Below are 13,958 nucleotides of genomic sequence, written 5' to 3'. Positions count from 1 at the left end.
TGGTTTTTACTACCTCTTCTGACAGAGAGCTTGTGCCTTCTGGTGCCTGAAATGCTAGAAGACTTAGCATAACAAAATTAAAGAGGCAACATAATATTCATCCATCCAGTTAAAACTAGTGATAGCTAATGTAAGCATCCCTAGAGTGTGTGGGCACTACACTGACCCACAACTAAAGTTTTGGCATCTGGGCTTCAGTTTAGAAGCGCTCACAGAAGTCAGCATATTAGAGTATTGCAGCGTGGTCACACAAAAATGAAAGCCCTCTTTTGAGGAATGGGAGTCCTGACAACACTGATCAATGGGAATTGAATTTAGCTTCTTTTCCTACAGCAGCTGGCTAGGTGCTGTGAACCAGCAAATGCAGCGTATTTGTAAAATGGTTTCATGTTGTTGAAAGCTACTGTCAGTTAACTGAAAGGCATGGATAACCAGAGCACTGAGAAGTGTAAAGATTGCAAGGTTTGTTAAGGCTGTAAAGTTCTCATACTAGCGTAAAAAAATACTTGGGAAGAAAAGTCTCCTGACGTTACACTTAAACATAATCCTTACAGTGAAAAAACCCCACTCAGATATGGAGTATTTGAGAACAGTTAGTAACAGGAAGAATCTGTAGTAGCAGAGGTTAGAGTTCAGCACACCGAGATGTTTTGAAAAAATATTAAATGCTGAAGATACAAAGAAATCTTATCAACAGACACGACTGGATGCTTTAGATTAACACTTTCAGCTGCACGCCACAGCAGTGGTACCCTCTGGCTGCCCACAAGGCACACATACAGAACGCTGCAGTCGCAGGCCTGTACGCTTCAGAAGTAGCACCGCAGGAACTGCGGTGTCCCTCCAGTGCTGCCATCCATACCCGACCCAGAGACAAGGGCACCTTCCCCCTCCTTCTGCCACGCTGCCTTGCAAAGCCGAGTGGTAACGCAGGTTGGGTGCTTCACCCAAAGGGCCTGGAGGAGTCGGGATCCAACTGCCTACTGGAAGTTTTGCAAGCATGCCCCAAAGGCAGTATTTAAACAGTGAAAGAAGGACACTGCCAGAAGCAAACAAGGGAGAGGATTCTTCATTCAAATTCAGACACACATTCAAATTCAGACCAAACGAGGCAGGCAGCTCTACTGGGTTGTTTTATCACGTAGCACCCTTGCCGGTTTAAAGGAAGAAGAGTATAAAAGTTTAACTTAAAGGGATTGTTTAAAATCTGTTTATGTTACATCTGAATGAAGTTCAAAGAAAATCCTGAAGTTTACTGGAAAAAAAGATGTGGAAAGGAAACCATGCATCAGTTGTAGAACAGCTAGTAGCAACTTAGTTTAGTAAAGCAAATTTAATTTTAAAGCCATTTCTTAGGCAAGCCCATTAATGCTCCAGACAGGAGAGAATCAGTCCTCTCTAAAGGAAAGAAGAAAGATGTTACTGGTAAAATAAAGTGTTTATGCTCTTTTGAAATTAAACTTTTACATGAAGCTGTAGACTGTGATTAATCTTTTTATTTTTTTTTAAAAACAAAACTCTACTGCCTTTACAAAGATAGTGTTGCTTCCTGTTTTTTCTTTTTGTGGGATGGAGGGAACATCTTCAAACATTAGAAATGTATCTTACCCTCAGTAGAAAGTCTCAAATAAGACATTAGCAACAAATACCTGCTTTTAAAATATAGGAGATGCAGAGTAGCGTACTACAAAACTTGTTAATTTTATGTTGCAAGATACTCATTCTGGTGCTGTCAGGGTAGCCACAGGGTAACTTGCTTGTTGAGTCCAATGCACAAAACCTTATCTTCAAGTCATTCATAACTTATCTACTTATCTAAGTACTTGAGAACCTTAAATCTGCATCCTGGTAAACTTTCCTCTTTGTTCCTGAAAACAGATTATGTATGAACAAGTCCTATGTTCACATGTTTATGTGAAGCTCACTGCAGAAAGAACAATTTTGCCCTTCCAAATGGGATTCTTAACACATACATCAGCAACCAGCTGCTATCAGCAGTCTGTGGGTAGCATTCTTCTTCACCAGGGATCTAGAGACAGAGCAGATGCACAGCAAAAAAACCTATTCTAGTAAGAAAACCTTACTACAATTGCTTGTCTTAACCATATCTGCTTTTAAGCTTGCTGTAAGATTATTCCAGCCTTTATACATAAGAATTGCCTCAAACATTTGTAATGTACTATTAAGCATCTGATGACCATGAGCATTAGACGTTCTGTTCTTACACATGACCTTTTTTTAGCTATTGGAGAGCTTACATGGCAGGTGTCCACTGTTTGAGCTCTTCTGCCAGGTTTCAGAAAGTCTACTAGACAAATTAATGTGTAGATGGGTTTTAGGAAGCCAATACTTAAGAATGCTACTCATTACACTGCTGTGGTAAAGGCATTAAGATATTCATGTTAAAGCCTATGGGACCAAAGCTAGGTCAGTCGTGTACTGACATACTTAGGACAACTGACACTGAAGTACAGTCACCCCCTCAGTGCCAAAGATGTGTGACTACAGCGGCAGAATTCAAGACTGAGGTTGCAGAGTAGCTGCAGCTCTCTTCAAGGTCACTCAGTTTTTGTTCAAGGGCTTTAAATACAAAAACTGAAGTGCCAGACCATCCTCACAGTTAATTGTGTAGAGGAGGAGTAGTAGAGCAAAGTACATGCATCTCAGTCACTTGACGTCAGTCATGAAGATACAATTCTAGCACTTGAGCTAGTTTAGCAGGTTTATGTACAGCTGTAAATGATGCTTCCTTTTTCTGTGAAGGTATCTGACAGTATAGTTCACCTCCACCAACTCTAGCTTGGGTCACAGACTCCTCTCTTTCTTTGTCACATGAACAGTGGTAGAACATGAAGGGCACAGCTGGAGATAAAATGGCTGCCAAGGCCAGAACCTAGAGCAGGACCCTTCACTTGTTTACAACAGCGACAATCTCGTACAGGAGAACTGCTGCAGGAATGCCTGATTAACACCCAAACACCTCAGTGCACTTCAGCAATGGAGTCCAAGTCATTGAAGTGTATGCTGTGACTAATCTCAGTCTCTTACGCTGACTTGACTAAGAAACCACTCTTCAGAGTCAGAGTAGCCCACTCCTAGTCTGGTAACAGAAGAGCTGTTTAAAGTCAAAAGAAAAGCGACTTGCTCCAGCAAGCGCTACAGTACCTCAGTGACTGACAAGCATTCAGAATATATGAACATACACTGGACCTTGACAATGTCTAAGACATGTCTAAGATGTATCAAAGAAAATAGTGACTCAACTGTGTAATACATTGTAGACACTTTCATTAGATCAAGTAAATGACCAAAGATAATTGGTAAGCTATGCAAGTTCATCAAGTAGATTCCATCTTTGGGGTAACAATATTCAGTTTGTAAGCTCTTTTGTTTAGATCCTTGACCAAAGCTTTACGTGCCGAGTACCAAGGCTTAAATAAACTCTCTAAGCTTGCAACAAACAGCATTGAAGCAACCTCAAAATCAGGGTGCTAATACCCAGCTTGCACAGCCCAATTTCTGTTGTTTCTCCTTCCCAGCACAAGATGTGATCAAGATGTAGATTTCATTCAAAACAAAAGAAATGGAAACAGTAACGTGTGCAATAAGACATTTTCAAGGGAAAGCTATGCAACAGTCCTTGTATATTCTACCCCTTCATACTATTATCATCATCCTATGATAAGCACAGTACGTTACGTACAGCAATGTGCACTGAGACCATTCACTTAATTTCAGCACATGGCAGAGCCATTATGCTAGCATTTTGTAATGCTAGATTTTAGTTAGTGGTATGGGAATCTAAAAAATGTTTAAGCTTGTATTATTCAGTTTATATGAAAAAGACCATACAATTCTCATGGTACAGCAACAAGATGAACTAGTATGCCAACTAACCTCTATTTTAATATTTAAATTATAACAATACAATAACTAGAAAAGGTCAGTGCTTCAAGTGACAAGTTTTGCCACTTCAATTCCAATATTTTTCCAAAATAAAGATGCAATTAGATCTACACTTGAGCATCAGTAGTGCAATACAGTATCCTTTCCTGAATAAAGGAGCTGAGGTTTATCCACAATAAAAGCTTTAAATAAGGTAGATTGTTGCCATTTATATATCAATTCTGTATGTTTGATATAAAATATATTGGGAAAGCTTAAACTGACTTATACAATCTACATTTGGCTAAAGCTCCACATAAGCAGCATGAGTGGAAACGAACATCAGAGGTGTACTTAATATAAAACACTTTCAAAACTACGCAGCAACAAATGACAGAAGGTTGGCTAAGAATAACTGAACATCTGAGGTGTGTACCACACAAAAAGAATGGACCCTGTGGTTACTTGCACTATTTTAATTCAGTAAAAGAAATGCAAGATTTAGTCCACTTCCATTTCTCCAGGTGGTTTGGTCTGCTGAGAATTGTCCTTCGCTGGTTCAGGTTTTGTTTCAGTACCGCTCTGTCCATTCACTGGTCCATTGTGTTCACCATTAGCTTTTGACTGCCCATCATTGGGAGGTTCTATCTTCGGTTTGGGCTTGTATATAATGGGATTACAGAAGCTATCCAATTCCTAGTTGTAACAAAAGTGAGAGAGCAAGTTCATTTAGTGGCACAGTAACTGCATGAATCTTAGAATGTCTCAAACTTGTTTCAGGTTCGTAGTGACCTGGAATTTAATTTTCAAGGACAAGACTTTTCAATTCTATCAAGTCTAGAAACTTAAAATAAAGCCTTTCACTAGCTAAAGAGCTTCTGCTCTGTTAAAGGCCTATATGGTAATCCATTTTCTAGCAAGTCTGGTGCTGTAACTCAGGATACTTTAAAAAGGGTTATTCAGAGGTACTGCTGTAAATCAAGAGCCAGAATCGAACATCGATAAAACCCAACTGCTCCCTCTGTATAGATCTTTCCATAGCTTCAAAATCTCTGCAGGTGTAATATTCTAGCTCAACACAGAGGCCAAAATCTTGCTAAAGAAAAACTTGTTAGAAAGCAACATGTACAATGATTTTTTTCTTTTTTTTTTTTTCTTTTTTTTTTTTTTTTTTTTACCTTCGATTTCGTCAGTATTTCTGCCACTTTGACAACTGGATCCTGAGTTAGACTTAGTTTGTTCTGGGCATTCATTTTGCTGTTCAACCAATTCATAGCCTCAGTAATGTATTTTTCAACTTTTTCCATCTCAGCAGGATCTAGGTGATCATATTTTTCATCCTTAGGAGAAAGATATTTGTATCATTGATTAATATATGCCTCTCACCCAATTAACAATTTCATGGACACATAATAAATAGGCCAACACTGCTATAACCCACTAGAAATAGTTTTTAACAAGCATTTAATATGAAGAATGACTGTAGAACAAGACAGACAAGACATTATTTTTAGACATTTGAAATTTTGGACTTAAAAAGTTCACACTGCTGAAGTGCAGGTTAGTAATGAAGTTGCACAGAAAAAAAAGCACCTGAGATTTACTGTAATTTGATTAACTAACCCCAGCAGATAGTCTTGTAAGTTATAGAAACAATGGTAACAGCCATCACTTGGGATATCCATTTCAAGTGGTACAAGTCACCATAAAAAATGTGACTATGTTTAATTCGTGTTCTCATGAAGAAACCATTTTTGCTAGCAATCCAGAACAGTGTTAGAAGTTCTCAGGAACAGAAGCACAACAGCCATTTTAAAGCAGCTTAACAGGTAATCCTATAGGATTTCTTTTTCAACACAAAAAACTCTACAGCCAAACTCAAGACACCCATTATAGTTCATTCCCTAAATAATTTGCTTCTACCTTATTTTTGTATGCTTCTACTGCTTTCATAAGGAGCTGAATCTTCTTTCCCAGTTCATTTAAAACTTTTGGTCTCTCTTCATGCTCCATGTATCTCTCCTGAATAGGCTGTCCAAATTTCTGGAAACATAAGCACAAAGATCTTGACAAAATACAAGTTTACTTTAGTCTGGTCTAAGAATAAAACATGGTATTGGAAGGAAGGTTGCCTTTAACTCCTTTTCTCACCCATTCAAGAGCTTAATCTTTGCATTTTACTTTAGTGCGACAAAAAAAAGTCCAGAAGTTTGAACACAGGAGTAGTGCCTGTCCTTATTAGGCTTAGTATTTTGCAGTTCTTTTCAGCAATGAGAGCACTTGGAACAATGCATTTGAAAGAGAAGAAAGGATTTACATGGATGGTTTAAGTTAAAAGCAGTTCATCTAAAAACTTCTAGTTTTATCCATTGTCTGTTTTTTCCTTCTCTTGAATACTGGTATCCAGGCAAGAAGGCAGTTGCCAGGATCTACGCTGCTGTTTCCATCAGTTATCCCTCCCCCAAAGGAAATCTGACTTGAGAGAAAACAGTTGGAGCCCAAGAGCTAGAGACATACTTAAACTTAGGTACTACAGAGCAGTTAGTCATTCATCAGAATTCACATTTTCCCATGAGATTATTAAAATCTCAAGTATTTTAGGTTTTTTTGGTCATTACTAACCAAATGATACAGTGGAAGGTACTGTTAAAGCACTCTTCAACCTTTATCATTAGATGTTAGACCAAAAATTCAGTTTTATGATACAGCTATAGAATACCACTGAACACAGGAAAACCAGAGCATCTATCCTGGAATGTAATTCTGAATACCTGGGAGAGCAGTCAAACTACTCAAAAGCCTCTTTTGGAGAGGCTGACAGAAAATTCCCATAGCAATTAATTCTATTGCCACTAGCGACAGTCTGCTTCAATTTGACTCTTTTCAAATTAGGAACACAACTGACATTAAACAAACTGTATTTCTAGTTCTAAATATTATGTTCCTTTCGTAACTAAACTACATCCAGATACAACCTGAATGTCCATACTTTAGAGTTCATGGATTTACAAAACTCACGTATGGGTATGCACGCACACATCCCTCATTAAAAGAGCGTTGCTTACTTAGCCATATGTATTTATATAAATGCCCCCACCCCCAAACACACACACACACAATTATTCTAGAAAGTAACTTAAAACCTTACTCTTAATTCCTGAAGCTTATCCATATATACTTGTTTTGGTTGGTCCTCTCCATCTTCATAAAGCCAGTTTTCTGTGTCCTCCAACATCAAGGTCAGCTTGTTTGAATCCTATGAAGCAAATGAAGAACACTCTAGTTCAGAAGGGAACACAACAGACGAGACTTTTCCCCCCAGCACACAAAGAACCCCCCCTACTCAGAAAAGACCGGTTCATCAGTTTAAAATATTCAAAGTGATAGCGAAGGAAAACAGTAATTAACAAACTTCAAAGCCAAGATTTTACATAATGGTAAGAGAGGCAGGACAACCCTACTAATCTGATTTGCAGGTGAAGTTTATGGGAGTTACAAAGTTTCAGGACTGATTTTATAAGAAAGCACATGCATCTCTTAACATTCTTGCATGTTATCTTTACATAGGAAGTTCTGCTTCTCAGGTTCTCTGATAGCAAGACGAAGACCAGACAAACTTGGACAACTATATATACAGTTGAAGTTAAAATTGTTTTAATTGGACTCTACTGGCTATAAACAAAGATTTTATGTTTAACTGTTTAGGAAAAAAGATTTTAATCTATCCCCTTAACTTATGTAAGAGAGAGTTTTGAAATTGGTATGGGAAAGGCAGCCTCACGCCCTTGAGTTTATACTGGAAGGGCATCTACTGCGTTGCTGGGTTGACGACCAGGTACAATCCAGAGAGAAGACCTTAAAACTGCTGCTGGACATTTGTTGTTTCAGCAACTGGTTGCGTGTGTACCAGCCACTTTTTAGATGCCTGTTACAGAGAAATGATTATATTACAAGTGTTCTTTCAATACTGCTTTTGCAAAAGCCCAGCGTACAGCTTTCTTCATCACCTTTACTTGGACTTCAACAGCATGCTGAGTTCAAAATACTTTAAGTGGGGAAAGAATCTTGTTTCTAAGTTAATAAAATTAGACAATGAAACACAGAGCTACAGACATTCCATTTCTGCTCATTTTCATTTTATTCCTACCCACTCATGCCATTTAGGAGCTCATGGTGCTCTGTCCTGCTTTCCTACCCCCACACCACAGGATTTTTCTTTTCTGCCTGCATCCAAAATCTCTCCTTGCCCCCGAGAAACTTCTCAGACAGTACAAAACTCTCTACATGCTTGCATGTCAAATGGCAGGTGTAAGTGTAGTTTGAACTTCACTTCTGTGAAGTTAATCCTACATTCACAGCTGACTGTATTGGAGGCTGAAATAAGCCTAACTGAGAATGAGTGGCAAAAACACCCCATTGTGACTGGCCCAGAGGCTCCGTGCATCCTTGACATAGATTATCTCAAGAAAGGGTATTTCAAGGACCCAGAAGGGTACCGGTGGGCCTCTGGTTATAGCTGCCTTGCAGATGGAGGAAACTGAACAGCTGTCCACCTTGCCCAGTCTCTTGGAGGACCCTTCTGTTCAGGGGTTGCTGACGGCTGGAAGTACAACAGGCACCAATCGCTACCACAATGGCGCACTGGTGGCATTATCGCACCAAACGAGCCTCCCCGATTCCCATCCACAGGCTGATTCCAAGAGACACCTGCAGCCTCCACATAACCCACACTCCAAACTTATAAATACAAAGGAATTTTTTCCAATAGTGGAAACACATAGGTGAGTCTTACTTCTTCAGTGATGAATTTCTCAAAGACTCCAAACAGTTTGTCTCTGAAGTCATACACATATTCTTCAACAGCATTCTTAGCATCATTTCTTTCTTTCTCAAGCTTGTCTTGCATCATCATCTTCCCCTAGGGTGGCGAAAAGCTTATTTAAAACTAAAAGCATTTCCAGTGTCAAGCTTCATGATTACTCTCTTGAAGCTTTACCACAGAACTTTGCAGAAGCCTGCTAATTCATAATTACTACTAAAATTTTCACCTTTGTGTAAGTCATCTTCACTGCAGGCAGAACTGGAATGGGGGAAAAATGTGTTCCTATTTGGAAGCTCTTTGGCAAATGCTTCAACATAAATGGATTAGATATCAATTATGATCTGAGCACCACAGACAGGACTAGAAGTAAAGACAAGTCTTGACTCTGGTTTGGAAGTCACTAGGAATTGTTCTGCCCTACAAAAAGTATTTGATATTTTATTTTTCAGACTGACCATCTTTCACAGAAGAGCTTATGCTGGTGGGGTCTTCACAGACATGATGCCTAGAAAGTTCAGAAAGGATCCTCTGAAAGGGAAGTTTTCTACATGTTGTAATAATTTCCTGCTGGCGGAGGACTTGAAGGGCAAAAATGTGATATAACCAAGGACACAGCTTCCATAAAGCACCAAAACTCGTGGAAATGCTACTCCTGACCAGTATCAGGTCAGACAATAACAATTAGCATTCCTGTAACAGACTGTGCAGCCTTTACTGGCAATCCCTGGCATTTCCTGCCTAAGAATGGAATCGATACTTTGGGTAATGACAGGCTAATAGGTCAAACTCAGACATCGGGGTAGTTAAGTCTAATGAAACTAATTACTTTCACCAAAAATCCCAACCAAAACAAAACCCCTTACAATTAAGGACAAACCCCTAAAGAATTCTAAATTTGATACTAAGTTTACAGTTGTAAATACTTTCTACATAATTATTTACAGTGACATTAACTTGAGTGGTCATGTTTTTATGCTGCTTACCTCATTTTCTATATAGCAATTGATAAGATCTTGTCCCAGTTGTCTGTAGAGGCTTGCCTGTATAGGTAGGTCAATACTCTTAACTTTTGCTTTAGCCTTTGGCTGGGCAGGATGATCTTGCTTGTCTCCAGAAGTAGCCTATAAAAAGATTTACACTATTAAGACACTGCAAGAATAGAAATGCTATTACATTTATGCTCAAAAGAGAGAGACAAATGAAACTAGTAAGACAGATACAAATTAATCTTATGTAAATGAAGCACCTGATTATTCATCTGCTATTCAGCATCACCACTACCTTAGTTTCAAACCAAACTGGTGGAATTTAATTTCTTTAAACATAACGTGAAGAACTCTTGAGAAAACTTGTTCAAAAGCTAAAGGTACCGCATATTCTTCTTCATAATGCTTCTTAAGTTTCCCTAGATTCCATCTTCACTATAAAACTATGTTAAGTAACAGAGACTTACTTCAAAGTCTTAATCATATACTATGTTGAAAACGAAAGTGCCAAGGTAGGATTCCTAACTTAACCATTTCAGCATAGCTGTACTCCTCTAAATACAGTCCCGTGTTTTGCAACTGGTAAGATTAATGACTTTGAGATTACTGGGCAAAAAAGGATTAAGGGAAGCAACATTACATTTCCTTATCAATACTGAATACAAACTTTTGTTTCAGTTCCTGCATTTTCAGTTTCCTCATCTCCTTGGTTCTGTTGTTCAGCTTGACTTTTCTGAATACCTTCATCTTGATCAACCTGCATTTTATCCTAGAAAAAAAAGTTACGTAACTGAATGCAAAAGTTCGCTGTACGATTTAAGACTGACATCAATTACAGTAAATCACAGACAATATATGGACTTAAGAATCAATCTTAAGAATTTTTGATTCACCATGTTTAAACAGGCATTTTGATACAGTACTTGTATTCATATCTTTCTCAAATTAAATGAGAATTCTGTTCCACCTGTTCCCCTTGAAATAATTATGATGTTGCCATCTGTCCCCGTTACAGAATTACACTAAGCCTTGAGAATACTCCCTTCATTTTAAATTAGAAATAAATACATATAAAACATACGCAAAGAACATTCTAGAAACACACCACCAACACAGGCAATAACAATAGGTTCTCTATGGAACAGCCAGAACTTCGACCTCATACCATTTTTCACCTAAACTTTGAAGTTTGTAATCCGAAGCAGAAGTAATCTAGTCATTGTAATTGTTACCTGCATCTGTCTCACAGGACCATGAAAATTAGTTTCTGTAGTAGCCTCCTGGAGCACATGACCAACTGTCTTCCCTCCCTGCCACCCAAAATTAAGAAAGCTTCACTTAAATTTATCTGTAGTTCACCCATGCCTTATTCTAAATTTAACGATCTTAAAGATATCACTAATTACTAGTGCTCATCACTTGATTTAGTTTAAGTAACACAATTCCCTGTCATCATTGCAAAAAACTTTTAATAACATAGTAATGGGTAAGTCTGAAGTTTTCAGGATGACTCCAGTACTTGGACATCCAGAGCATCAATAACTAACAACCTGTAGCCAAAGTCTGAAAGGTCTAAGATTACTTCCATTACAAGGAATTAAAATTCCTGGATTCACAAACTACATATGCATGTAAAATAATTTACTGTTAGTTCTGTGAAATACAAGAAAGCTATTTAAGGATTTCAAACTCTAGCACAGGTGTGTACGTTGCAGTTGAACTATGTTAATTGATTCAGCAAGTTTTTAAAGATAAAACTTGAAAACAAGAAGGCTACTTTTACCAAATTTAAGCTTAGTCACTTCAGAGTAGAAAAAACCCAAACCCTCCTCATTTACTGTTCTTACTGTTCACACAGAAAAGGCAACAACTGGAAGGAACTGTTTTGCCTACACAGAAAAGCTAGAGGGGGGGAAAATAATACATATATACACCACAAACCTCCTCCTCAGAGTCGAGGGTATCATCCTCAATAATGAAAGGTAATTGCTGACAAGCACCATTGTAAAACAGAAGATGTGTTAGATGAACAGAAGTACTACAACTTGAAAGCCCGAGGATGGAAGTGGTTACTCTTGTACTGAACACAGTGTACTCATCGTGGTAACCTCCACATGCAGCACGCCTGTTACACTAAATGCGACTATGTCACTTCTGACCTTTTTCACTTGTATACAAACATCAGGTGCAGAGCACTTGTCCACAAGGAACTGCATCATGTTTGGCATTTCAAATATGCTCAAATTCCTGGCAAGCAGTATAATATTTGAGGAGTTGCTTTTATCAATTATGTAATGCTAACTGTGTAACCACTTGCTCCAATTGCTATAGTATATTCAACTAAAGTGGAAAAAGCTGCTAGGACAAATTTTAAAAGATAATGACAGGAAATGCATTCACCCCTTCCTCCAAATAAAGCTGCTGAGTGTTTGCTTTCTGTCCAACCTTACTCCCTCAGGAAACCCTCCCTCAGTAAGCCTGACAGCCTGTGAGACTGTCACTCTGCTGACCACTTTGCCATCTCAGAAAGACAGCAGGAGTGGAAGCCGCAGCTTGCCCACTGCTTTATCCTCTTTTTCTCTATGCTATCATCTCTCTCCCCCATGAGCTGTGACATAACCAAAATCCCAAGCTATAGAAGGGCACAAGCAAAAAAAAGAAAGGCTGCTGAGGCCACTGCTGGTGTGCCGTTCCCAGCTGCAAAGCGTTCACTGGCACCCAGTCCTTGACTCTACAGTGTCGAATGCAATTGCTGCACCTCACTGCTCTCAGTGATCTACTTCCAGTATGCAGTGTACTATCAAGGAAGTTGATCTTCCTTGCACTAGAATGAGAGAACATAATTTTATTAATTTCTCAGTATTAATGACAAAGCTGTTGCACATTTATTTCCAGTAATTTTCCCCTACAGGCTTACAAGCCAGTCTGTAAAGAACTGCCAGTACTGAAGTACCTAAAGAAATACCCTTAGTGAAAGAATGAAGAACAAGTTTTCCATATATAAAGAAATACCATATATTTTCACTCAATGAAAATGTAGTACTTGAGGAAAAACAAACCTTTACAATTCATTTGTCAGCAGATCTCATTAAATATGCTGCCATTTGATAGCAACACCTAATAATGCTAAGACTAGTAGAGAGACAGTAAAGAACAAAAGAAAAAATTACTTTTTTTCTTTAGAATCTGGTTTTACACTTTTTTGCTTTCTTAGCACCATATGTCACCAGTACTTTTAATAAGGAAGAGATGTGTTATGTAACTGAAGCAATAATTTAAGGGTGGAGAAGTAGCAAATGTCAAAAGCTATACACTATGATTTAATCTCTAATTATTGGCTCTCTTGTCAGAGAAACAAGGCAGGTAGATATTTACAACTTTACATACCAGCTCGTCATCTCTGCCTTGGTTCTTACTTGATGATTCAGTGTCCATAGGTGTGTCATTGTGATCTCCCTCTATGTTCTGCTTCTCTATTATAGAAGCATTAGCCACGCTGAAAAGGCCATGAATATTGACGCGCACCTTAACCTTCACTTTGGAATTGTCGCCATCATGTTGGGGACCAACGTTTTGAATAGTGAAACGCCCTTGAAAAAACAAAGATGGTTTTAATTTTTGTTCCAAAAAATAGTGGAAGAGGAAAAAAAAGAAATAAAATACATTCCTTGAAGGGTGTTCATTTAAATGGCAACCTCATGTAACAAACAAACTAACTGGAAACTTCCTACTTAGTTGTCAATTCCACAACGTTAAGCCACAGCTAGATGAACTAAAACCTGGTTGCCCAATCATTCTCAGTTAACTGATAATTAATAAGATGTTTTTGCTTTATCTGTATTTCATAAAAAACTCAGGATAACGCTTTATGAGGTGTTCTACTTCTCTGTTGCCTTCTCTAACCATCACACTAGAAAAATTACTCTGATTCATCTCGAACAGTTTCTTTCATTCACGTAACTCAAACTTTGCACTTGAAAAATAAAATGTTAACAGAGATAAAAGATTCTATTTGAATTTGGTAACATGGATGCACTACACGTTTTGGAGAATTAACAGTGCTTATTAAGGCTTCTAGAAGCAGTGAGGTCAATACTTTTATTTTGCAACTTGCTGGAAATTTGACTGTAAATGATGCAGACTGTGCACGTGTAGAGGAGAATGTTCTTTCCTAAAGATGACAGGCTTCTTGCATAGACAGGTAAATAGGCAGCACCAAGTTTGTACCAGATTCATACATCAGTAAATAAAATTGTGAATTAAAG

The 13,958-nt window shown here is 38.2% G+C and overlaps 1 protein-coding gene across 2 annotated transcripts in view; it reads right to left on the bottom strand.

Annotated features, from left to right (window-relative positions):
* Positions 1-1,196: 1,196 nt before the first annotated feature.
* The window catches only part of HSPA4L (heat shock protein family A (Hsp70) member 4 like), a 28,937-nt gene continuing 16,175 nt past the window's right edge, over positions 1,197-13,958 (bottom strand). The window contains exons 12-20 of one of the 2 annotated variants that reach the window (XM_052814955.1): positions 13,081-13,283; positions 11,635-11,682; positions 10,361-10,462; positions 9,691-9,828; positions 8,678-8,803; positions 7,034-7,141; positions 5,809-5,928; positions 5,064-5,225; positions 1,197-4,581 (exon numbers count right to left, since the gene is read on the bottom strand). In XM_052814955.1, the coding sequence (XP_052670915.1) occupies positions 4,387-4,581; positions 5,064-5,225; positions 5,809-5,928; positions 7,034-7,141; positions 8,678-8,803; positions 9,691-9,828; positions 10,361-10,462; positions 11,635-11,682; positions 13,081-13,283 (1,202 nt within the window). In that variant the 3' untranslated portion in view covers positions 1,197-4,386. The remainder of the gene's footprint in view (positions 4,582-5,063; positions 5,226-5,808; positions 5,929-7,033; positions 7,142-8,677; positions 8,804-9,690; positions 9,829-10,360; positions 10,463-11,634; positions 11,683-13,080; positions 13,284-13,958) is intronic. The other variant, XM_052814965.1, reaches the window with a different exon arrangement.

The sequence above is a fragment of the Harpia harpyja genome, chromosome 2, assembly GCF_026419915.1.
Source record: "Harpia harpyja isolate bHarHar1 chromosome 2, bHarHar1 primary haplotype, whole genome shotgun sequence".
Taxonomy (NCBI): domain Eukaryota; kingdom Metazoa; phylum Chordata; class Aves; order Accipitriformes; family Accipitridae; genus Harpia; species Harpia harpyja.
The sequence above is the reverse complement of the archived record's forward strand: the minus strand, read 5'-3'. Positions and strand labels throughout refer to the sequence as shown.